The sequence below is a fragment of the Cydia splendana genome, chromosome 3 (assembly GCF_910591565.1).
Source record: "Cydia splendana chromosome 3, ilCydSple1.2, whole genome shotgun sequence".
In the NCBI taxonomy this organism is placed as follows: domain Eukaryota; kingdom Metazoa; phylum Arthropoda; class Insecta; order Lepidoptera; family Tortricidae; genus Cydia; species Cydia splendana.
In genome coordinates this window covers 20,525,189-20,551,749 of record NC_085962.1, presented here as the reverse complement: position 1 = coordinate 20,551,749, position 26,561 = coordinate 20,525,189, and the positions used below count along the sequence as shown (strand labels likewise).

The 26,561-nt window shown below is 38.0% G+C and overlaps 1 protein-coding gene and 1 pseudogene across 1 annotated transcript; both read right to left on the bottom strand.

Moving 5' to 3' along the window:
• Positions 1–4,495: 4,495 nt before the first annotated feature.
• On the bottom strand, positions 4,496–10,571 carry LOC134806692 (myrosinase 1-like; annotated as a pseudogene).
• Positions 10,572–15,557: 4,986 nt separating this feature from the next.
• Positions 15,558–24,299, bottom strand: LOC134806307 (lipase member I-like). The gene is made up of 8 exons (XM_063779526.1): positions 24,194–24,299; positions 23,678–23,747; positions 22,581–22,726; positions 19,869–19,973; positions 18,874–19,020; positions 17,531–17,726; positions 16,532–16,678; positions 15,558–15,671 (listed from the first exon to the last, which is right to left on the bottom strand). The coding sequence occupies exons 1-8, from the start codon at positions 24,249–24,251 to the stop codon at positions 15,614–15,616; spliced, it is 927 nt and encodes a 308-aa protein (XP_063635596.1). The 5' UTR covers positions 24,252–24,299; the 3' UTR covers positions 15,558–15,613.
• Positions 24,300–26,561: the final 2,262 nt, after the last annotated feature.

Sequence of the window (26,561 nt, the reverse complement as noted above, 5' to 3'; positions counted from 1 at the left end):
TATCGTCAATATATGTACAGTCACCTGCAATATTATGTTACTCTTCGAAGGCTGCAAAAATATCTGACACGATCTTATTTGTAGAGCCATAAGAGCGTGTCACATATTGGTGCGGCCTTCGAAGAGTGAAATATTATAACAGTGTGTAAATCCAATACGGGCAATAAATTAAACCAGTCAAACCAGATATAGAACTTACAGTGGTGAAACAGGGGCCGCGGGCGGGCGTACGCAAACGTAACCCTGAAGTTACATACATAAATGCGTCCCCTTGCGTATCGCATATTAAATTGTATGTATCGCATATTAAATTGTATGTATCGTATATTTAATTGTGCCCTGCATACCACAGCAATATTATTTTAGCATAAAATAGCTAGTAAAAATATAGCCGAGGGATTTGACTATCAAAATTTTAAACAGAGTTTTCATAGTTATCTATAGAGGAAAAACAGTTGTTACAGATCTGGAATTTAGATTTATATTGGCTGCCTGTATCACACGCTCGCCCATGATCGGGTATGATAATACGATTACTTATTCTGTAGCTCGGGTAACGATGGTAACAAGGAGGAAGCCCTTTAATTAAGAGTCCCCAGCAAGCTCGGTTCTCCATACTAACGTAATTACGCTCTCATTTTAAAATGACTAGCTACAATGCTCTGAAACTTGTATATATTTACAATAGGATAAGGTACATCTAGTCCTGTAATTAGTAGTACCATACCATAGTAGTGCTTCTGATACCATAGTTAAAAAAAATACAAAGAGAATAAATTTTCATACAAAACTTCTTTTTGCTCTATTTCATTTGTTTTATAAACTGGAGCTCAATAAACTATTTACAGGACTAGATAATAGATATACCTCATGTCATATGTGCAAAGTTTCATCCCAATCCAACGCGTAGGTATAGTTTTAAAATGAGAACGAAACTCATGGGAAATATAAACATATGGGAAGGTGAAGGGAAATTCGGCCGAGCTTGCTGGGGACTCTTAAGACGGCCATCTTTTGCAGTAATGAGGAGCCCAGCCGCCAAATTGCATGTTAACAAGTAGGTAATTTATATCATGTGACCTGTTTGTTGCTTGTTTGGATGATGGGTCACATACATTTTTGTATGTTTAACTCGTTCGCGTCTCTCGTGTAGACATCGCAAAGTAAAGGAAATTAAATGCTAATTTTGACATTGCATTTTTTCATTAGTGAGTCAAAATGTAGCCTATACATCACCCGCCACATAAAATAAAAATAAATGCTTTAAATTCTTACGATTTTTATAATTTATTAGATAGGTACTTATTTACTAAAACGGGATTTAATTAATGGCGTATATAGATTAAGCTACGGTGGAATGGAGCATGCAATTAAAACGCAATAGATACCTACCTATTTACTCGTATTCAGCGTAAAAAGAGTTCCAAAAACAAAGTAAATAAGTTAGGTACTTAACATAAATTCTGAAACCCTACCATAAAGCTTATTTATCGAGTTATTGTTCGCTATTTTACATCGAAACACAATACAAACCTTTGTACAAAGCTTTACCTATTTAAGTAAATACATATATATTTAGAGCTACATTGTATTTTTTTATATCAGGACAATAACTCGCCGACATGGCACATGTGCCTTCCCACGCCTTATCTGTTGTCTCTTATGGCATTAATGTAATGGAAGCCGATTCTGTCTTAACATTTTGACGTCGTTTTCATATTTTGATACGACCTTCATAAATCAGGCATCTCAAGCGCACGAATAAGTGCTAACGGCTCACGCTCGCACGCTCTATTTTCGCGGTTGGTTTGCATTTCGTAAGCTGATGGTGCTAAACCAACCGCGAAAATCGAGATTTCATCTGCTTCTCTATCGTTCGAATGTGCAAAAGTGCTAAAGAGGCAGATAAGGAAATTCCGATTTTAAATTTTTGCGGTAGATTATCAGGCCAATTATAACGTACACTGATATCAGAATGATATCTGAATGATGTCATTTAGTTGTCGTGCGTCACGCTCGCGCCACTAGGGAACGTGCATGAACTGTAGGGGGCAGCACATGAGCCCCTTGATTATTGGCGCAAGTGTAAATGTCAAGTTTCCATTTTAGGCCCCAAGCAATGCAATAGCAGAACCTACAACGCGCAAGGGAGCGTGTGTACACTGTAGGGGGCAGCACCTGCTTTGGCGTGAAGTGTGAATGTCAGGTTAAAGTTTCCGATTTAGGTCACAAGATGGCAGACCCTCCAACGTGCACGGTCACTAAACATGTACGGACAAGTTAAACGCACGATAACTGATTGACATTATTTAGATGCCATTTAGATATTGCCTAGTCTACGGGAGTGGTCTCATCAGACGTTCATTTTGACACGAACTGAAGGTTATCAAAATGTGATGAAAACCATATCAAATTGTTGAAACAAAATAGACTTCATGGATAAAAACAACTGTGACCCGAATAACAAATTAAATACCTAGCGAACGCGTTACGTGTATACGAAATCGTTTCCGCCTCGTTCGTTTGGAAAAACAATAATTTTCCTTGTAACTTCTTTTATTAAGTAACTTCACGTACAGGGTGAAAATTTATCAAATGCAACAGATTAAATTTTATGACGTTAACTTGTGATAATTTGTTAGTTACTATTCATTTGTATAATAGGACAATCAAATAGTTCCAAAAATAGCGTTTTGAAGAACTAATTTCCCAGCAAGCTCGAAATCGTTTTAATGCTTTCATTTTGCTCTAAATAAATGCGTGAAATCCGAGTTTGAAATTTTGAAAAAAAAAATCCGGTACTTGGGAACCTTAGGAGATATTTTTTTCATTAAATTGCCAAACTACTCGATGTAGAAGGAACCCACCATCAATTACAATGCTGCCCTCCTAAGCTAAAAACCGGTAATGCATTTAGTTTTCTTTAAAAATACGTCTTTTTAGCTTAGGAGGGCAGAATGGCCCTACCAGCAAGGTTTGGTGGATCAAACATGGTAAATTAAAAGCGTTTTCAGATTTTTTTAAATCAAAATGGCGGCCATTTTTATACTATTTAGACTACAGGTTCATATTCCCGGATACTTCGGTACCGGGAATTCCCGGTAGCATTCCCTAGTGGGAATACCAATATTAATTGGCAAATTCAGAATGTGGTCAAGATAATTGGGTTTATTTAATAGGGAGTATTACTGCAATGTTCTGTCGCCAGAGTGCAGCACTAATTTGTTTAGTCAACATATTAGTCACAAACTACTAAGAAGATACTACGTATATATTAGTGCTGCACGTTTGACAGTTGACAAGTTTTTACATTGATGCATCAAGGCGGTTTGTTTACAGGTGGCCTACCGCGAAACGCGAAAATCGAAATTTCGTTATCTGCCTCTCTATAGTGTCTATCGATCGAATAAGCAAGACCGATAGAGACTATTAGAGAGGCAGAAACCGAACTTTCGATTGTCGTGTTTCACGGTAGGCCATGTGATTGAGTTAGTGACGCCCTCTACGCAGAGTTTTGCGTAATATTCCCTATTGTCAAAATATTTGTTTATCGGAAAAAGTAGATCTTTTAATAAATATACCTATTGCACCAGCACATAAATTTTTTATAGGGCAGTAAACATAAAGCAAGCCATTCAGGTCATAAACTGTTATGGTTTTTTACTACGAAACCAGAAGGCCTACCGCAAAAATCGAGATTTCGTTAACCGCCACTCTCGCACAAATTTGGAAGAGCGATAGAGAAGCAGATAACGAATATTCGACTATCGTTTTTCGCGGTAGGCCCTCTGGTCGTCCATCGTAATTTTATTGGAACAATTTAATCATTCTATATCAGCAAGGAAGATAATAATTATATACCTACCTAGGTGCATAGGTACTAAACGCACGCTCTCTCTGAGTTTAATTTTCGAGATACAGCTTCGCGGTAAAGATTTGCGCATAAAAGGAAATAATAAATCTGCGGATGAACCTGAAGACATATTCTACTTGTATCTAATAATTAACAGATTATGAATTTGATCTGGATTTGTTACAGACGGATATCGTCGCTGGAATAAAGCAATAATGATGTAACCCGCACTACAATTGTATTGCGGGTTAAAGCGTTATTGCTTTCCAGCTACGTATGATGCGTAAGTATATGAGCTTCCAGTTGATCAAAGTGGAGTTAATATCTAACTAATTAATACCAAAATATTACTTTGCTTATCCGCTAAAAGATAACGTGCTAGAACTGCTAGTCAATCAGTGTAGTTTTTTCGCGGACAAGCAAAGTAATATTTTCGTATTAATTAATATGGATTTCCGCAAAGTAACGCCCGATTCTATTCATTGAGTGAATACCTAACTGTCAAGATGATACTTGCAACAGTGCTGAATATAAATATTGGGTACTAATTTACGCATAGCTACCTATTAGTAAAATGCTACGCCATATCTAATGGTAGCTTGAAAACAAAACTGCATTATTTTCCAATCATCGTCTTTAATGTCATTCATCAATGGTGATGTCGAGGCTGGCTGGTTCGTAGTTGTGGTCGATCAGTCTATTGGCGACGATGTGCTTGTACACGAGCGCCGACTTGCGCGGGATTCGCGTCCGCTCGGGGGATGTGAAGTTCACCTCGTACAATCCGAAACGCTCCCTATAGAAATAACATAGACCTAGAAACCATGACCAACAGACATTGTCAACGCTAAGGAATCGGGACGAATGTAAATGTAGTTGTAGACAAACATTTTTAGCTCTTATTTAGGATTTTGTTATTGCTTTATTGCGGTTGATCCCAACTTATATGGAACATTTGATCATCACAATACCTTTCTGGTACTTACCTTAGTACATTTTGTTGCATTTGTCACCCTCTTTTCACTCTCTCCTCTCACCTACTCAAAAGTTAAGGAAGAGAGCCCTCAAAGGGATATTAACTTCGCCTTTGTACTTCTTACTAATTGTATGTTATTTTTAGTATGTCTTTTTGTAAAATAAAGAGTTTACTACTACTATGATACATAGGCTAGGTTAAAACAAAGATAAGTTTCCCAGCCGTAAATGGTTTGGCACCCTTTTATCACCCCTATCGCTAACGACGCCAGTCAGCAATGAGACGTCGAGACGAGCTTATAGAGTCAGTCCGTGAAAAGTCTGCAGCGGATTTGATAGCCCACGCAGTGCACGTGTTATTTTAAAAGTCAAAGTCTATGAAATTATGACGTATTAAATGACACTTGCACTGCGTGGGCTATCAAATCCGCTGCAGACTTTTCTTGGTCCGACTCTAATAATAATCTTACTTGTATCCCTGCATCCACTCAAAGTTATCCATAAGGCTCCAGGCCATGTACTTTTCAAGGCGTACTCCTTCATCCAGGGCGTCCAGCGTGTCCTCCAGCGCGGCGCGGTAGTAGCGCACGCGGTCGTCGTCTTGCTGGCCCTCTCCCGTCGACCAGCCGTTTTCAGTCACGTACAAAACTGGCCCGTTGTACCTCTTGTGCAAGTGTGTTAGGACGTTGTACATGCTATTCGGTGCTTGCTGTTCAATGATAAAATAAGATTTGTAGGAAACTGAGTACCTACATGGTTTTATGTGAAAAAAAATATCGTTTCGCGAAAATCGTCACACAATTGACTATTTATTACGATAAAGAAAACTTGCCCTTTTTTCTGTATTAACAAACCTTATTCTATGAAAAGGTTTCTAACTACTTGATAGAGTTCCTGTCCACTAAGTTTGCAATGTGATGGCAGTTTCAAAGTGAAGTCATACCATGGTCATACCTTGACGTAGTACTTGACGTGCAGACTCATCCAGACGTACTCTATATATTCTAATATCTGGGAGACCGAGCTTTGCTCGGAAAACATATAAAAACTCAAAAATGCGCGTTTTCCCAGAGATAAGACCTAGCTAGATCGATTTATCGCCCCCGCAAATCCCCATATAGCAAATTTCATCGAAATCGTTAGAGCCGTTTCCAAGATCCCCGAAATAGATACCTAAGTATATAAATATATGTACATATAAATAAATAAACAAGAATTGCTCGTTTAAAGGTATAAGATGTACTAATAACAGTCAGAACAACTTACAAACAGGGACGCCTGCCGCCATTTTGGTGAGGGGTACATCGTGCTTTCTTGTTAATTATTTTTTTTTATATTTTCTACCTCTAACCAACTCTAACTGAGCCTGGCAAAGCCCCTAGAGGCTGCCATTTGCCTAATACGAGTATAATAATAACTTACAAACAACCACGTTGAAGCGCTTGTTGGCCAATCTGCGGGCACAAATTCTCCAGTATCTATGTCATCGTACATGCTGGGCACTGGGTGTTCACCCTTATATTCATTAGCGGATATCAAAAGAGACGAATAGTGGTTTATTCCGAAGAAATCTGCAGATCCTTTGACGTATGCCTTCTCTTCTTCAGTGAATTCTGGAAGTCGAGATCTTAGGGTAGCCCTGCACCTTGCTTTTGGCAGCGACGCGGTCGGAAAATTCTTTGGGGAACCCGCCTTTTTCAGAGAAAATGGGTTCCGCATATATGCCATACTGAAATTAAAAACAAATATTTTAGAATTTAGAACATGTTACTTAAGGCACTGATTAATTGATCATATGTATGGCGTAAGCTAATTCTAAGAAAACGCTATTTTTAATTTTTTAAAGCATCGATAGTAATCCAGTAAGTTTGTCGAATTTTTTCCGGTAGTTCTGATTTTTTGCAGACTTATTTATGATGTTGGCCCAATGAATAATCCAAGTTTGTGACCTCGAGCGCCGAACGCAACTTTGTAAAAAGTCGAAAAATTCTGTTTTCTTTTAGATTTGGGCGATTATAAGCCTAAAAGGTTAGTTTTTGATAGTACCTTCTCAATACGATTTTAAAGTAGACTAAATTTGCTACAGTACGACACTAAATTGTCTCTGTACATCTAATAGTTTCCAAGATAAAGCCTTTTAAAATTTTTGATTTTTTCGAACTTGTATTCGTAGGCTAAGTAAGTGCAGTGAGTATGCACCTTTGTCTCAGGCGATGCCGCTTGGCACAATTATTGCTAAGGTCAAACAAAGCTGATCTGGCCCTGTAGCTACGAGATCATACCATGCCTACTCCCCAAAAAGGGGAGGAATGGGTTGGCTCCCTAGGTCCAATCTATGCTATATTTCTTCCTGCTCTTAGGAACTAGGCCAAGTTATATATCATTTTCATATAATTTAGGGGCGAAAATATTATATTCATACTTTTAAAACGCCAAGTTAAGTGTTTTGTTTTACATTTTTAACCCTTGACTTTGGCCATAATTACATTTCTGGGCCATTTTATTTAAAGTTGTCCCCTACACTTTTTTTTTCCATTTCCATAAATTTTTCGATCTTTCCATTCCGAAACCGCCATACAAAGTCTATGAACAAATGGTAACGGAATGGGAAAAAGACCTTGGGACACTTTTTTTCTCCTATTAGGATAGAAAGAGCTCGTGATTCTGAGTAGAAATAACATAAAAAATCCCAATTTTGAAAAAATTGTGTAGGGACAACTTTAAATAAAATGGCCCTTCTATGGAAATCGTCACTCAATCCGCTACATATTTTTCCAAAATAATCTATGACTGCCTGCTTTGAAGTGATACTTTAAAGAATGAGGAAACCCTAAATTATATGAAAATGATATATAGCTTGCCCAGTAGTTGCTAAGAGCAGGAAGAAATATAGCATAGATTTGACCTGGGGATCCGACCCGCAGGCACCGTACGATCTCGTGGCTACCGGGCGAAATCAGCTTTGTTTGACCTTAGGAACCATCGTGCCAAGCAGCATCCCCTGAGACAAAAGTGCATACTCACTGCACTCACTTAGACTACGAATTCAATTTCAAAAAATTATAGATTTTGAAAGGCTATATCTCAAAATCTTCTTGATCTACAGAGACAATTCTAGTCTCGTATTGTAGCAAATTTAGTCTACTTTAAAAACGTCTTGAGAAGATACTATCAAAAACTAGTCCTTTAGGGTTATAATTGCCCAAATCTAAACAAAATCTGATATTTTCGCGATTTTTTCGATTTTTGACAAAGTTGCGTTTGGCGCTCGAGGTCTCAAACTTGGAGTATTCATTGCCCCAACATCATAAAGGACTAACAAGTCTGCAAAAAATCAGAACCTCGGGACTTGACGGAGGATTTGACGCAAACGCAAAATGTATAAAATTACTGTATTATAGAGTATGTGCGGAAAGAGAAGAGTCTTGGAATGTATGGGGCCTAATACATTCCACGACTCTTCTCTTTCCGCACAGACTCTAGCATAATGTCCTTCAGAAAATAAGATTCTAGGGTTATTAAGAGTTTCGGTCACATGAAAACATGCACTAAAAGGGAGTTTGGTCTTCTCACCTGGGCTTGTCTATTCATTTCAGCTGCTGCCTCGTCCTCGTCAGAATCCGTCAGTGGCTCAAATGAAGTAACAGCGATTGTGATGCCGCAGCGCCCGCCCTGGCTGGGCTTGAAGTCGTTGTTATACGCGTGGTACGCCTTCGCGTGGGCAATCAACAAGTTCTTCACGCACAGATAGTCTCCTACACCAGTAGAATTCAGCTGCGGCGCCATGGTGGTAGCACCATAGCCTTGATAACAAACTTCTTTAGGCTCGTTAAAAGTTATCCAGTCTTTAACTCTATCGCCGAACAATTCATAAGCCACTCTAGCGTAATCTTCAAACCATTCAACTATGAGAGGGTTGGCAAAACCTCCTAGTTCTTGTAGTCTTTGAGGCAAGTCCCAGTGGTATAGCGTGATCATGGGTTGGATATTGTACTTGATCATCTCATTGATGTAGTTATTGTAGAAGTCGACGCCTGCTTGATTGATTTCGTTGTTAAAGCCTGAAGGTAGAATTCTAGACCAAGAAAGGGAGAACCGGTACGCGTCCACTCCAAGTTCTCGCATCATCTCGACGTCGCGTTTATAGTTGTGGTAGGTGTCTGCAGCAATATCACCATTGCTTTGGTCTACGATGACGTGAGGTTTGTTGTGGGTCATGTGGTCCCAGATGTTTTCACTTTTACCTGAATATTTAAAACAGTCAAAGGCTTTTGAACCTACACAAATTATGTAAGTACATTGATTTATGTGACTGGATCGTAAAATGTACTTACGTCAACTTTAAAGTCCATGCTTAGCTTTTACTAATTCAGAAAAAAAATGTGTGATTTCACGCCATGGAGAATAAATCAAGTATGAAAATTGTTTTAATTATTTTGGTAAACGTAACTTACCGTCTTCATTCCAAGCGCCCTCGATCTGGTAGGAAGCGGTGGCCGTGCCAAATACAAAGTCCTCGGGGAACTTCCTCGACTGATTTGTGTAGAAAGCATTGCTGCCGAGAGCCAATGCTGTAAAACTGAAATAGTAGATTGTTAACCAAGAGATGAAAACCACTCATTTCTGAAGAGATAATTTTTAATACTTCTAGTCAGAATGTGTGCCTCTCACCAGAGTTAAACACTCTACTTTTTAGGGTTCCGTAGCCAAATGGCAAAACACGGAACCCTTATGGATTCGTCATGTCTGTCTGTCTGTCTGTCTGTCCGTCCGTATGTCACAGACACTTTTTTCCGAAACTATAAGAACTATACTGTTGAAACTTGGTAAGTAGATGTATTCTGTGAACCGCATTAAAATTTTCACACAAAAATCGAAAAAAAAAATCTTGGGGGGTTCCTCATACTTAGAACTGAAACTCAAAAATTTTTTTCATCAAACCCATACGTGTGGGATATCTATGGAAAGGTCTTCAAAAATGATATCGAGGTTTCTAATATCATTTTTTTCTAAACTGAATAGTTTGCGCGAGAGACACTTCCAAAGTGGTAAAATGTGTGTTGTCCCCCCCCCCCCCCCCCTGTATCTTCTAAATAAGAGAATGATAAAACTAAAAAAAATATGATAATGATGTACATTACCATGCAAACTTCCACCGAAAATTGGTTTGAACGAGATCTAGTAAGTAGTTTTTTTTAATACGTCATAAATCGTAAACCACAATTTTATTGTTGCTGCTACGGAACCCTTCATGGGCGAGTCCGACTCGCACTTGGCCGCTTTTTTATTTCAAACTAAACTAAAATACTTACATTGGGAACCTATTTTACAAAACATGGCTAAGTATAAAGAATATCGAATGGGGAGTTAAATACCTACTATCAGAATGCATACTCAGCATACTATACATCAAGAAATCCATTTACTTAGAACCGAGTTTTCATTACTTATCGTAAAAAAATGCAATAAAACTTAAGTAATTGGAAAGTATTAAAATGCCCTAGTGCCGAAACGTAATTACTATCACTTTTAGTGGGTTAAAAGTAAGTTCAGAGATTTATTTATAAACAATGAGCTTTCTTTCTCAAATGAGCAACGCAATAAGCTATTATTAATTAGTCCTTTTTTTTCAGACATTTTATACAAGTAGGTAAGCACAAAAAACACTTACTCTAAAATCAAACCTACTTAATAATACTTACCCTAAGATGACCGCTAACCGCATATTTTTTCAGCTGCGATTTAATACTTCTCTCTGGTTGTTGTCATTTATACTGTACAAGCACTTGTAGGTACTCCTCTGTAAATCGATATCCCCCCACAAATTCAAGCCCCCCTTTCTTCCAATGAGATAAAGAGATCTTGAAGGGCGAATTACAGATAGGTATAAATTCGTAGTTAAGATAATGTATCTTGTCTTGAATGTTAGCTTTCATACTTTACCGTGGATGTAGGACGAGTACCTAAGTACATACGGTACGTTTTACCGTCACGTAAGGACGGATCTACATGTTGGAGATTGTATACGCTCGCTTTTAAATTACCGTGGAAGTTGCCATCCACGATACTTATTATGCCGTTCGTTGACGTCCACGGTAAATTAAAAGGTTTATCTTGTATTACTGTATGTAATACAAGATACAAGGTGTATATTAAGTAGGTATATGCTCTATCTATCGTGACGTGTCGGCAAATGTATCGTTACCGTTGACGTCTACCGCAAAGTATAAAAGCGAAAGCGACCAACATCTTTTTATAAACGTATTTTGATAAATATTTAGTATTGGAAGGATATTTAAACATATATGCCACTTAAGATTATGGTAACATGGAGATAAAAGATTGGATTAGATTACTATTCGAATTCACGTTCTATTAATATTTAAAGTATTTACGTCGAGAGAACAAGTGTTTGATAACACGTATTTTGTATCTATGCCCATAAATATTATTAATTTGTTGCCGTATTCTCGCACAACAAATGCTAAGTAAATATGTGCCAAATAATTGTCTAAAGTCTTATAGTAGGTATATACCTACTGTAAGACTGTAAAAATATTTTTATTTAAAAATGTGGAAATTTTTATGTTATTTCTACTCAGAATCACAAGCCCTGGCTGGTGTTTCGGAGGTTCCAGGAAACTGCCGAATCCGACATAAGAGCAGACGATTCAATGGAGCCACGCCGCCAAAATAGTGGTTTAATGAAATTTTAAAATACCTAATTAAATATTTTATCAACTTGTTGACCCGAGAATGTACCGCGAATTGTCACTGTAAGTATTATTTATTCTGTGCTGTCAGGTAACAACACAGAGCAACCCCTATAGACCGAGCTTATAGGACGACTCGCGGTCACCGCCCGTATGGTGTATAGGTCAAATATAAGATTGTTCGCGCGCCGCTCCGATCAGTTGCGCCCAACGTAACGACCTGTTAGCAGTGTGCACGAGTCTAAGTAAATAAATCGTAAACTATTGAATTCATTGGGAAATCATGGGATATTGCAGCGTAAAATGGTGTGGCAAGTCATCTAAGACATCTACTTACGAAACAGATGGAATAACATCCCACAGGAAAGTCAAATTCATTATTTCATTGAATAATGTTTCTTGTCCGCGGGGTTCATTTTATACTGGTCAGTAAGCAGAGGCGAAGTATGTCCGTCCCTTTTCGTCAACTTGAAAATGCAATGCGCTATCCCTTTCCCTTTCGACTAGTGATGTGACGATGATGGTTTTTCAGTTGCGGAAACTTCGTGCTTCGTCATACCGTATTGTACCATTTTAGACATAATATATAGGAAATATGTTGTGTAAGTTTTTTAGAATCCTCTAGGCCAGCGGAGCAGTTAGGCCGCATGTCACGAGATGGACCTGATGATGAACTTCAAAGAAGTGCGAGGGCACTCGGTGTTGGTTTGTGATAGACATATGTTGTATGGGTTTTTTAGAATCCTCTAGGTGAGCAGTTAGCTCTCATGTCACGAGATGGACCTGATGATGAACTCCAAAGAAGTGCGAGGGAACTCGGTGTTGGTTTGTGATAGACATATGTTGTATGAGTTTTTTAGAATCCTCTAGGTGAGCAGTTAGGTCTCATGTCACGAGATGGACCTGATGATGAACTTCAAAGAAGTGCGAGGGAACTCGGTGTTGGTTTGTGATAGACATATGTTGTATGGGTTTTTTAGAATCCTGTAGGTGAGCAGTTAGGTCTCATGTCTCGAGATGGACCTGATGATGAACTTCAAATAAGTGCGAGAGAACTCGGAGTTGATTTGTAATAGGCATATGTTATTAGTCCATTTGAATATGTTTTCAATACAACCTTCTATGACCTTAATAAAACGGACAAAAGAAAATAATTGTATGAGATTTCGGCGACACTTTTTTCTCGTATCAAAAGAGATTGCGATTCTGAGTGGAAATAATATAAAAATTCTAAACTTTAAAATTCATGTTCTGGGTACTTTAAGCAGAAATGCCCTAATATGTTAAGTAAAAATTTCAGGTACATTGTTAAATTACTTAATGAAATATTAAATTAATCAATATAATTATTAAGTAAGTTTACTCTAAGTATACTAAATTGGTAACAATTTTACCACAATACATTTCGGTATCACTGGTAGCAGTACCCACTACCTGTAATGAACATGTCCCATCCCTACGCTTGCACGTGTCAGCGCGCCATGTTTGAAACGACCAATCGCAACGCCGTGAGCACCCCTCCCGCACCTCACAGTTTGGTGATTTGCGTCGGGAACATAATGGCCAATATTAGGTTTCTAGAGGCGGTGTTCTGTGGGTAACAATTACACATAGTCAGGCTGACGCAACTAGGAACAAAACAAGGTTTTGTATGGACTTCAGTAACCAAGCCATAGCCAAAAAAAAACAAAATAAAACGTCAGTGCTATTTATCTGTCAAGTCAACTGTCAGCCACATTATAGTGTAAATAACATTATTTGCGGTATTTGACGTCTGTCACTCACAACAGCAATACTACGTAAAATGTTTTGCACATCGAAATCACAAAGGAAAACAACTGCACTGCGAACGTTTACGTTCTACGTCTTTTTTTTTTAATTTTAGGGTTGGCCGGACACCACCGTTATGAATCGGTAGTCGTCTAAGTAAATCGATATGAATTTTTCATTTTTCTTTTAATAAAAATAAGGAAAAGGTGGATAATTAACTGTAAATATGGATATATTTATCGTCACTTAACAGACAACAAATTTGACACAGAAATAACATAAATAAAATTTAAAATAGATCCCCAGTTAGTTTCAATTTTGATAATGGGTGCGACCTACTCGGTCGGTGTATTAAATACACCGACCGACCGGTAGCTTGCGGGAAAACCATATAATTCTAGCTTTATTTAAATCGCAAATAAAAATTCATTATACGTCACAATTCGATACCTCAGTCTACGTGCCATCCAATCGTAATCGCTTGCTGTGACAATCGATTTGCGTTAGTTACATCTCTATATACGTCAGTCATAATGTGTCAAATACCGCAAATAATGTTATTTACACTATACTTTGTTGCTTGTCATGGCGGTTCGTAGGTTTTACTTACGTATTTCTTGGAATTTCTTTTTTAAAAGCCTTCGTTATTTTCCAAAACAGTCAAACGTGATAAGAACATACAGTGAGTCAATAGATTTTGTTTAAATGCCACCGAAAACTAAGTTGTTTCAGTGCGAAATATGTGGCAATTGATACGCTCGCGAAAATCGCAAAAAAGGAAGTTTATGGCAAAATTTCCATTAGATGAAGACCGGTAAGTATTGCTTTAGATACTTACTTTTAGCCTTATTTTGGTGTAGCAGGCTATAAATACATCGAAAATTAGATATTTCATATCCACTTTCATTGTGAACTAGTGATGTACTACAAGTATCGATACGAAGTATCGATATCGACTGCAGCCTAATTTTTTATCAATGTAAATAAAATAAAATGAGTGAATTTCCTGTTATACAACATGACTATAATTATTTCTCCGAATATTTTTAGTGGAAAATTATTTATCATCTGTGCATTAATGGAATGGACATTATATTATATATTTTTGGAATCTAGTAATAGGGGCTATTACTGCAATGTTCTGCCGCCAGAGTGCAGTACTACCGACTCCAGTAAATTCATAGACTAACTTATACATACTCTGCCTTAAACTGTTTTTTGACAAGTTTTCACAGACAATACATTATTATGACATTGATGCATCAAGGCGCTTTGTTAACAAGGTCCTAAGTACTGGTAAGCGCGAAAATCGAAATTTAGTTATCTGCCTTTTTATCGCACGAATATGCAAGAGTGATAGAGAGGATAATGAAATTTAGGTTTTCTTGTTTCGCGGTAGACCCCCAGATTGTGACAGATAGTGGTAGTGGCGCTACTTACGCAGAGTTTTGCGTGATATTCTCTATTATTTAAGATTTTAACCTAACGTATAACAAAAAGTATGTATAATCTGTTTTAATTATTAAATGTTTTCAGGTGCAGGCAGTGGCGCAAATAAGTTGTAAAGGAAGACTTAATTTTATTATTCAAGAATATTATATGTATATAGAAAAAAAATCATTTAATCAAGTGAACACACATTTTCCTCTGTAACCTGTGGACCGTCGGACCGTCGGGATGTATTTTAAATTAATTATATTAAAATATTAAAAAAAAATATCATTTGACATATTTTTATTTTAACAAATAAAAATCGTGTTCACATTTAAGTCCAACCATGTATTAGTCCACTAAAAGTCCACACTATATATAACATACGACTTAAATGTGGACTCGATTCTAACCTGATTTCTAGTGCGAAATTTGTTGACAGGGGCCTATGTTTCAACCCTCCCCAATTTATCGATATCGATAAAATACGCAAGCGTATGGCATACTACACTATTTAAGTCTGTTATGTTGGTACTATTGTTCTTTGACAGTTCTTTGTCATACATGTTGGTAATGATTGGAACACCAAACATACACACAGACTAATCAAATCGCTAGTATGGAAGTCCCGTCTCTTAAAACGTAGTGATTATATTCTCTTTGCACATAGTAATGAGTGGTGGGACAGGGGCCAGTTCATTACGTAATAATAATGATATACGTAACTCATGCGATTGTCATGAAAAAATGTGCAGTCTATCAGACAAAATAATAAATAATACAAATATAAATCAAACACACAAGTTCATAATATACAAGTCAAATTTTATATTATGAAGGATTCAAAGGCCGAATTATCACAGAAGAGTTGTTAGCCCCGGGAGAAGGGGGATTGGGCGTTGACGGGCACGGAGAAGAACCCCCAATTTCTGAAAGCAATACAATATATTACAAATATAATAGAATATTATTAAAATTCCCCTGGAAGTTTCTGATTATAAATATTAAGTCTTTGTGGTAGTTACGAGTAGGTGTCGAGTTTATACTTAGACTTTTGGGCCAAAACTAAGCCACATTTCTATAATAATCCGATTGTGAAGGGCTGCCTATCAAATTATAGTTGGTCAAGCAAATCTAGTCAGTAGAAAAAGGCGGCAAATATAAAAAATGTAGGGTTATATTCCCATAAAAAAATTGAATTTCGCGCCTTTTTCTACTGACAAGATTTGCTTGACCATATATATTGATAGTATCAATGTTATACTTAGTAAAAACAATAGATAGGAATAGAGTTGTGACGTTCCCGAGAACGTTCTTCGTTTTGTATGGGGAACGTTCTCGCTCGAGAATATTTCTCATAGTAAACGGAGAACGTTATCGAGAAAGGCACAACTCTAGATAGGAATGACACTTAATTAAGAATACTTAGTTGAGAGCAGTCTGAGGGCCTAGCCAATAGTTATAACAAATGTACAACGATAAACGCCAAACGAAAAGACATAATGTAAGTATCGTGCAGCAGATGCTACGAAAAGTCACGTGACAATTTCCATACATTTTTTAAAGTTTCGATTGACGTTTTCTATCAACGATTGTTATCTTGGCTAGGCCCCCAGATAACATGACACTACCGAAAATACAATTTCGAAGCTGAAACGTTCGGCAGTTTTTTGGCCGACACCGAATTTTTAGGTCAAAACATGATTTTTATGCCGAAACCTGCCGAAACCGAAACTTCGGTCGTACAAGTACTTAGTCACTAACAATTATATTTTGTGGTCGTACTCACCCCGTCTTATCAGTCAGGCCTCCCATAGGCAGTGTATCCTCGGCGTCGCAGTTGATAGGCAAGATAATGTCCGAGTCGAAATCACCTTCGCAGCGGGACGCCGTAAAGCCTCCAGAAACAATCGACTCCGCGAAGTACAGGAAGGACCTAGAGATAAATGAACTTAGTGTCCCGATCGAGAAGCTTAAAAAAACTTTTTTTTAATTCTTGCATCAAAAATCCGTTTGGCTCCTCTTCTTAAATAGGTAAATGTACACACACACAATTAAATGTAACCCGTCCCAAATGATTACATTGCATGATTACCTATACAACTCTTGAGAGGATTCATCCGTAAACTATAAATCAAACGTTCGGCGATAAACTAAACGTTGACTTTGATTCATGGAACGTTGTTAAATAGTCCGCTTTAGGAAATTTCGCGTGCAATATAGGTTAGGTGGGTAGAATAATTGAGGGTTCGGATAATCGAGGTTCTACATAATATTAAATACAAGGTAGGCGGAATGAAAGATATATCATACTTATAGACTAGACTTTTTGGGGTCCAGTTGGAACCATTACAGTCTATAGATGAGTTTTAAACTATTTTAGGCTTTATCATTGTACCGCAAAATCAGATAGGTAACTATAGTCCTATTATACAACTATGGTCCAGTTTTTAACGATGATTATCAACGAGCCTTTTTGATTTGTACTCGTTACATTTATTTTGTTAATTAGATATACTAATACTTTTTCTACATTACTTAGATAGATACTCATTATAATTTGAAAAATATGTCGTTCCAGGGGAAAAGGTACCTTATAGCGGGTGGCGCTTACGCTGTTATTCACGTAGCTTCAATAGGAATACGCTGCTACGAGTCGTAAGCGCCAACCGCCATAAAGTACCTTTACCCGTGGAGATCACAAATATTTATACATATTTTACTGGAACTTGAACCGTAGTTGTAAGTTGTGGACTAAAGTGACCTGATTGTACGGTATGTGTTTCACCTGTCACGGCTGCACTCCCAGTCGACGATCTCGCAGCCCGGCTGGGAGAAGCCACCGTTGGGGTAGAAGTCGGAGTGCGCCACGGGCCCGTGCACGCCGCTGCCGAACACGTCGGTGTGGATGGCCTCCGTGTAAACGCCGTCGGTGGAGAAGAACTGATTGTTCCCGTTGAAGCCGTGACGGGTCGGGGCCAGGGCTGAAAAATATCATATTTTTTTACCCTGGAAGTTAAAACCATAATGTACCTCTCTCTCTGGTCGGTCCCTCATTATTGAGGATCGTGGTCACTGGAACCCCTCAAATAAACAATCTGTCTCCATCGGTTGCGGTCCAAAGTAGCCCCTCACTACTTGATGTAGCTTGGAAGAGGCGGTGGCTTCCTTTATTTGGTCAGACAGTCTTCGGTATTGCCAACAATGACCAATTTCTCCAGATTGCTATTATCTCTTCGCATGATGTGACCGAAATATGACAGCGGTAGCCGCAGTATGCGTTGCAAACAAATGGTGGACAGCCGAGTCTTGATGCCAAGTTGAGAGAGAATAGACACATTTGTGCGTTTTGCCGTCCACGGCATTCGTAGCATTCGCCTCCAGCACCACATTTCGAACGCATCTATTCTCTGCCTCTCTCTTGATCGAATTGTCCACGTCTCTTCTCCATAGAGAAAGATAGGCATTATTAAGGCTCTGACTAAGCGAGCTTTGATCTTATAGCTTATACCCCGATTTTTCCAAATGTTCTGAAGGCGTGTCATCGCGTCTTTCGCCATGGCTATTCTACGCTTGATCCCCGGGACACAGCTTCCTTCATTGTTTAATGGTCGATCCCAAATAGATAAAGTTGTCTACAGTGTTAATGCCTTGTATGTTCTGAACATCCAGCAGCCTAATAATGTACTAGTACAGTCACCTGCAATAATAAGTTACTCTTCGAAGGCCGCAAAAATATGTGACAGGCTCTTATGGCTCTACAAATAAGATCGTGTCAGATATTTTTGAGGCCTTTGTTGTGTAAGATATTATTGCAGGTGACTGTACATTACATACTGTATGACGAAAAAAAAGAAGAGTTCTGAGATATATATTTATTCTGATTTGATTACTATTTACAACGTCTTGTTTTGTTCTTGATAGTTTTTTCGATAAAATTATAAGCTCAAGTAGATACCTACCAGGTTAGTTGCACTCACAGATCTATAATGACGCTTATTATACGCTTAGCTAAATTCTAAACAGATGTGGTTGCACTTTTTGTCACTTGGGTGCCGAGTTTGCTTAGAACGTTATACAGACATAATATTATTTTTAAGAAGACGTGTGTTTATTTGTTTAATGTCTTACCAGTAATGAAAGGAATTAGACTGTTGAGGTTTCTGCCGACGATGCCGCCCAGGTGGGCGCCGACTTCGAACCCAATGATGTGGTACTGGTCAATAGTCGCGCCGGTCTCGACGTTCAGCCAGACGATGAAACGGGCGATGCTTTCAGCTGGGAACAATGTATTTATTATTAATAACACACTTATATACATACCTACTAAATTATTATTAAGTAAGTATGACAACATACTTTGTTAGTACACACACCGTTACTGAAATTATATTATGTGAATTCTATTTTTACAAATATTTCTGGTATCCACTTATATTACAAGTATATATAAATATATACATATATATTTCATATATACATATATATTTCATATATACATATATATTTCATATATACATGACTATTAAAGCGCTGCATTGGTCATTCATTCACTATAGTTTATTTAAAGTTCTGACGGAAGATCAGTGCTGCGGTTTCCGCGGTATTTATGCTGAGTCAGCGCCTATTCTTTACCACAACACATGGCCCTAGTGTAAAATATGTACATGGTTAAAATCGCTATTACTGCTATATGTATATTAGTGTCAAATTGTATGTTGCCTTTTCTTTTTTTGTCTCTTGTCAACTTTCTTTTTGTCTCTTGTTATTGTTTGTGTCACAAAGCATTTACTTCGCTTGTTAACTAAGTAACAATGTAATAAAATCTTGCAAGCTGATTCTTGTATTTTTACGACAGACATTATAATCTTGTTGTACATAAAGTTCTAGAAACCGTTCAAGCTAACTAAGCGTTGACATGGACGATGTCGCTGTCAATTTGCTTTGCAATTAGACCGTTGCCGACTGTACTGTTGCAGGAAATGTCAAAATCAAAGTTGATGGCTGGAATACAGACATTCCTGCTTCCTGCAGCAATATTACAGCAGTAACGCTGGATCGGTCTGATTCCGGATGTAACCTTTATCTTCTCCATGTCATCTGAGTTACCTCTTCAAGGAGCTTACCGCAAAGTGGCAGGTTGTGGCCGATGAGTTCATTGTAGTCGGTCGTGCCGGCGCCGGCGCTCCAGTCCACGGCAATCAGATTCACGTCTGCGGCTGCGATGATGGCTAAAACACACGTTGAAAAAAAAACCAGTAACAAACAATTTTTAACGAAAGTCAAGAAATCAGGTTTCAAATCGATGAAGTTACTAAAGAAAGGCCTCAAGATTGCTATTCACCTTGCAACTTGATATTGTAGTACATTGTTTTAATGCCCGAGTTTTGGTTTGAAGGGATAATCCGGATAATTTTTGAAGTCGATGAAAAAAATGACGAAGGTCTCTGGTTGTTTGCTACCGGCATGGTTTAACCCAATTATGATTAGATTTTCATATCTAGATAAGGTAAACGTACTGGTGCTCGACGCGGTCCCACCCAAGTAGCATTGCAAGCTGTATATAAGCTGTATTAAAGTTTATTTGTATACTATAAGCTGTACAAAGGCTGTATAAGCGCTTATACAGCCCTTATAAGTAAAAAAATGGCCCAAATTATACAGCCTTTGGCGTTATTAGAGCTGTAGAGTAGCTGTATAAGCAATACATAAGCTGCATAATAGCTGCATTACAGCTATATTTCGGTGTAACAGGAAACCTTAACACTACAGATAATCTCTTATAAGTACGATATAAGAATATAAGTTTTAAATGAGTTATAAGAAAGAATTACAAGAGAATAATAATCATAAAAGAAACTAAAATGTCTTAATCTTGTTCATTCGTAATATAGTAATGGCGACAATAAAGTGTTATAGTGGATGGTAAAAGTAAAAGTAAATATTATACAGGACTTGAATGGAATATTACATTATTGGTAAGTGCGGATTATTATTTATTGTGAACCTGTGTATCTTTTCTGGCAAAATATTTACGCGCCTGCAAAATAACAAAGAGAAACCATAAGGAAAATATCAAAAATCGGTAAAGTTACTGTTTGTTTTTAAGGTTAGAGTATCAAAAATATTTATAAATATTAATTCTAAGACTAAACAATTTATTTTAGCTGGTAATCATAACACGGCGTTAGTCTGCTAAATATTTGCAAGTATTTCTTTAATTATATTTACAAATACGTTTTTTTTTTATTGTAAAATGGCGACAATTTTTAAACAGCCTACAGGATAGTTGGAGAGCATTATAATCTTAGTAGCTGTGCTGTGTAATAAATGGAATGTCTTTTACAGCTTTCGTAATTAAAACAGCTTTATAATAGAATATTTGTATTCTTTTGGCTGTATTTCGGTTCTCCGTACATAAGTTATAATTCTATTTAGAGATCCGTATAACAAATAAAAAACCTGTACTGTAACTGTCATATATTCCTTTAGTTTTATAATACACTTATTTTCAGAAATCATTACACTACTATACTTATACGAGTGTAAAATTACGCCAAAAGATTGTTATAAGCGACTCTATCAGTAATACAGAAAAAAGCTGTACTATAGCTGCCATTTATTCATTTGGTTTTATAATACCCCTACAGACAGAAGTTATACTACTACTATTCTTATAGGAGAGTAAGATTACGCCATAAGAAATAGCTTTAAAACGGGGTTGACAGATACATTTGTACAGCTACAAGTGCCAAGTGATACTATAATACAGCTGTATACAGCTTTTACGATAAAATTAGCTTGTAGTGTTTCACAACACTTAATGTTTTAAAACGGAGTTGACAGATACTTTTGTACAGCTAAAAGTGCCAAGTGTTACTACAATACAGCCTGTATACAGCTTTTACGATAGAATTAGCTTGTAGTCTCTCACAACACTTTTAGTTTATGTCTGCCGCATGCACCCAGAAAGGTGGGCCAAAATGGTTACTGAGTGGGACCCACGGAACACAATAGACGGTGCAGGTCGGGGTTTAGGCAGACCGAAAAGGAGATGGCGGGACGACTTGGACGCATTCTACCCCAAATGGTGGGAAAATGCCGATGACAGGGTCGAGTGGAGAAAACGAGGGGAGGCCTTTGCCCAGCAGTGGGACACCAAAGTAGGCTGAAAAAAAAAAAAAAAAAAAAAAAAAAGTAGATTTTTTATATTCTGATAAAGCACCCCATGCTTCCGCAGAATCCTTTATAATGATTTTATACAGCTTGAGCTGTATAATGTCTGTAAAGTACCTTTTATACAGCTTAAATCTTTTCTGACACTCTTATACGTCCCTTAAATCACTCTAAGTTCTTAATTGGCTGCTATATTGATGTTGCCGACATTTCCATGCTACTTGGTGCAGTATATGTCATCTTGAAACTTAAGTCATTGTCCATAGAGGTGACAGCAAGGTGTCATCTATTGGGCATTAGCATGTCGAGCTCTAGTACGTTTACCTTATATATAAATTATACCTACTTACTTATCCTTATCAAATTGTTAAATCAGAATCGGCCTCTAGTTTACACTACATATTTTCATCAAAGTCATCAAGGGTGGCGGGGAAGGTGCGAGCGGCAGGCGTACGGCGCCCGCACCTTCCCCGCCACCCTTAGTCGTACCGCCCCGTCGCCCCCGTACCGCGCGGGCGAGGACTGAGTTAAGCAGTCGGTCTATAGTTTCACTAGTTATGCTGCCGTGACTTTCACTCTAGGTTACGTAGTAACTATTTATTAATCTGTGCTCTAGGTCGTTACGACTACACAGGTGAAAGAGAAGGTTTGTTATCGGTTACCAGGGACGAGAGCCACGTTGGAGGCGGAGACGGCGGTGGAGTCCCAGCCGTGGAGGGTGAGGACGGTGCGGCGGGCCGGGTTGAAGTTGGCTCCGATTAGAGTCGGGAAGCCGAGGACCATGGGCTGGCTGGTGGTTGGGTTTTCTCTGTAAAGTGTTCATTATAATTTAGTCGATTTTTACCGCAACACGGGTTCAAACATCATATTGTAATTTTCTTGGTCGTTAATGCCACAGACGTAGATTTGACCGATTTAGGCGGCCAAAAGTCGATTTTGCAAAAATCAACATATTGATAAAAAAATATCACGTGGGGGTAGCCTATAGACCCAGGTATATTGTGGTACCCTCCCCACTCCTTATCGTCAAACCTGAGCCGCACAACAGGCAGTCGAACTTTGACTATTGCTTAGCGCACGTTTCTGTCCTCGACGCTCCTAAAAGTTTCATGTTTTCCAAAGTGTATATTTTTTTTCTGGCATTTTCATAAAGTTTTATTGATGGAATCCAGTAATTCATTGCTAAGCCATCATTATGGGTATATAGGCTAAATTATGGTATCTAAGTTAATTTACCCACCAACAATTAACTCACCACATTATAAATCCGATTCCTGTTACTAAAACTCGTACAGTCACTGTGTGCTACACTACTACTACAGTGTCCCACAGTAAATCACCACTGGATCACGCTCTCGAATACCTGATCGCGCTCCTCGTATCAAAACCAGAAAGTGATTTTGCTAATACATAGTTCTGTGAGGCGACGGATAGACGCTATTTTGATATATTTTTTTATTATTTTGTCCTGGTTTTTATTATTCTTAACGTCTGCAAGTATATATTTTTTCAATCTATGTATTTTTTAAGCAAATGATCATATTATCCCAGTGTATGCGTGTGGTTAAGAGGCTGGGCTGTTTGCTTGTTTATGCGTATGTTTATACAAATGAATGTTCCCAAATATCACCAAAACTGTTCGATTGCATCGATCGAGTTGCGCTCGAGTTGCAGGAACATATTTAAAAAAAATTACTTACAACAAATCTTAGAAATTTGGCCAGGGGGCATAAAATTTTAATAAGATCATTCGACTTACCTAGTGAAGAGGTGGTAGACATTTTGCGAATCGGGCAAGTAGGTCGTCTGGGCCGCCGTGCCCGAAAACCCTGAAAACGATGCATCTTATGATTAGGTACCATACCATACCTACATGCTAAATGTTAGGGACAATTTTATATTTTGGTGACTGAAAATATAGTTGTTATAGGTAGGTAATAAAAATTAAAATATATAAGAGAATTTCATACAATAGACGAGATATTTTAATGTGTGTTATATCTTATATCTGTGGGTTGAACATACTTACCTATTGTTCTGAAAAAATAATGTAATATTGAATGTAATATGTAGTACATTACGAGACAAGTGCGATTAGTAGGAAATTTGAAACGAGGCGCGATAAATAAATCGACACGAGTTGCAAATTAACTACTTTTTCGCACGTGTATTGTACGTCCTTTTACAGTACATATGGCCATTTAAATTTTCTACTTACGCACTAGGGCGGTAAAGTAGCACCATAATGTACTGAAAAAAACTTAAATGTTACTACCTGCGAATACAGCGCACAGAAAAACCGCAAGAGTTGAGGCCATGGCTCCTATTGACATAACTGTAGTGAAATTCGGGTCAGTGTCCGTTTTATATTCAAATGTTATCATTTAAAATTTATTGCAGATTTACTTATCATCTTATCGGATTTCATTAACCAAAAGCCATAGGTGTACATGTTCTATGCTTTTAGGTATAATGTAAAGTAACGGAATTGGAAAAACAATGTAATCTTTTAAGCATGATGAGACCCCGTGTGCAATTTTAATGGTGCGTAACTGATATAGGTACGGGTGCTTTTTAGGGTTCCGTACCAAGAAAATACAAAAGGAACCCTTAGCGCTCATTTAGACGGCGCGCGAACTAGCATGCGATTTTAATTTACATTGCGGACCATTAATAATAATATATATTTATATTAAGGTTACAACAATTCAGCCGACCGATCAAATAACGCAATGTAATGAAACTCGCATGCGAGTTCTCGCACAGTCTATAAGCCCTTATGGTGCGTCCGTCTGTCCGTCTCTGTCCGTACGTCTGTCAGTCACATTGCTAAATATCTCAAGAGCTACTTAAGCCATCATCGATTTGAAATTTGGAATATTTATGAACAACGCTAACCCAGACACATTGAAAGTGTTATATTTTATTTTATTTTTATTAGATATGAAAAATGCCCCATATGAAGAGGGGGCAAAATTTCAAAATCTAGTTACTAGGTCAAGTGGGATATCGTTTGAAAGAGCTCAAATTATACATTTTAAAACAATAAAAAAAAATTGGTTTAAGTATATAGGAATTTAAAAAAAATACCATATCCTTATCTCCGAAGTTTAAGGTTTTTTATATAACATTATCATAAATAATATTACAGGAAAAATATAATCACGCCTCTATCTTGAAAACTTTTTTTTAATTATCAAAAAACTTGTCCTAAATGAATTTGTAGGTAACTAATTAAAGATCATTTATTTACATACAATATATATACAGTGGTAGTACTAAACGAAATTAATAACTAGCTTAAATCTAAAATAGGCCCTTGGGGCATTGTACCAAGGATGCTGGCGGCATTTCCTCACTGTATCGCAATGCTGATACGTTGTGCGAGGTAGCCGCCAGCTCTTCGGTCACCAGTTACACGGTGTTAGTAGGTAACTTAATGTTGCCACCTTTGCGAGTTTTTATTATAAGTACATACCTACTTAAATTGATTTTTTTATGAGGTTACAATTAAAACACCTTCTTATAAATAAAATAAAAATTGTTGAAACCAGTTCACATGATAAAGAATTATCCCTGAAAAACCAACATACATGGGTACTACCGGTCTCGCTGTACAATGTACATAATTATGCTTAGTATATAGGAACTTCTGGTCAAGTCTTTTGTGTTTATAGTTACCTAAGATAGTTGAAAGTTTGTACGGAACCCTCGGTGCGCGAGTTAAACGAACTCGTACTTGACCGGTTTTTATTTCCTTTTGAGGTAAGGAACCCTAAAAAGATTTCGACGAAATTAGAGGAATGTCCTCCTTTTTTTGAAGTCGGTAAACCCATGGTAAGGGCTGTGCCCTGGAACTGTGGGACCACAGTAAATGGGGTTTTCTTAGCGATGAACGCGCAAACTTGTGTCTTGGTGGGGTTGAATCGCACTAAATTGTCCCGACCCCACACCGAAACTCTGGATAGAGTGCTCTCAATGTCCGACACAAGCTTTTCATGACTCTCCAGCACCACAGAACGAGAGATATTGGCACGGCCTGTGTAATAGGCATCCCCAGTACTGTCGTCTGCATAGCAATGAATGTCATCGGTAGACAACATGTCATTGATGTGCAGCAAAAACAGCGTTGGGGATAGCACAGAACCTTGCGGAACGCCAGCGTTAATGTCCAATGTGCTATCGGAGCAACTTCCGTCTACTACGGCTCGTATGCGTCTGCCGGACAAAAAGCTAGCGATCCATTTGCATAGTCCCTCCGGCAATCCATAAGATGGTAACTTCGACAGAAGACCCCGATGCCAGACCCGATCGAACGCTTTCGCTATATCTAGGCTGACTGCCAATGCCTCACCTTGACTCTCAATGGCCGAAGCCCATGCATCGGTGTGTGAGATACACTAGGAGATCACCAGTCGAACGACCGTGGCGAAAACCATACTGGCGGTCGCTGATCAGGTCGTGTTCTTCTAGGTATCTCAGGAGCTTTGCGTTAATTATACGCTCCATGACCTTAGAGAGAAGGGAGGTAATAGCGATAGGCCTGTAATTCGATGGGTCCGATCTATCGCCCTTTTTTAGGCACAGGGTGCACAAGGGCCGTCTTCCACGAAGATGGAACATGCCGTTTGTCGCTAGAGAGT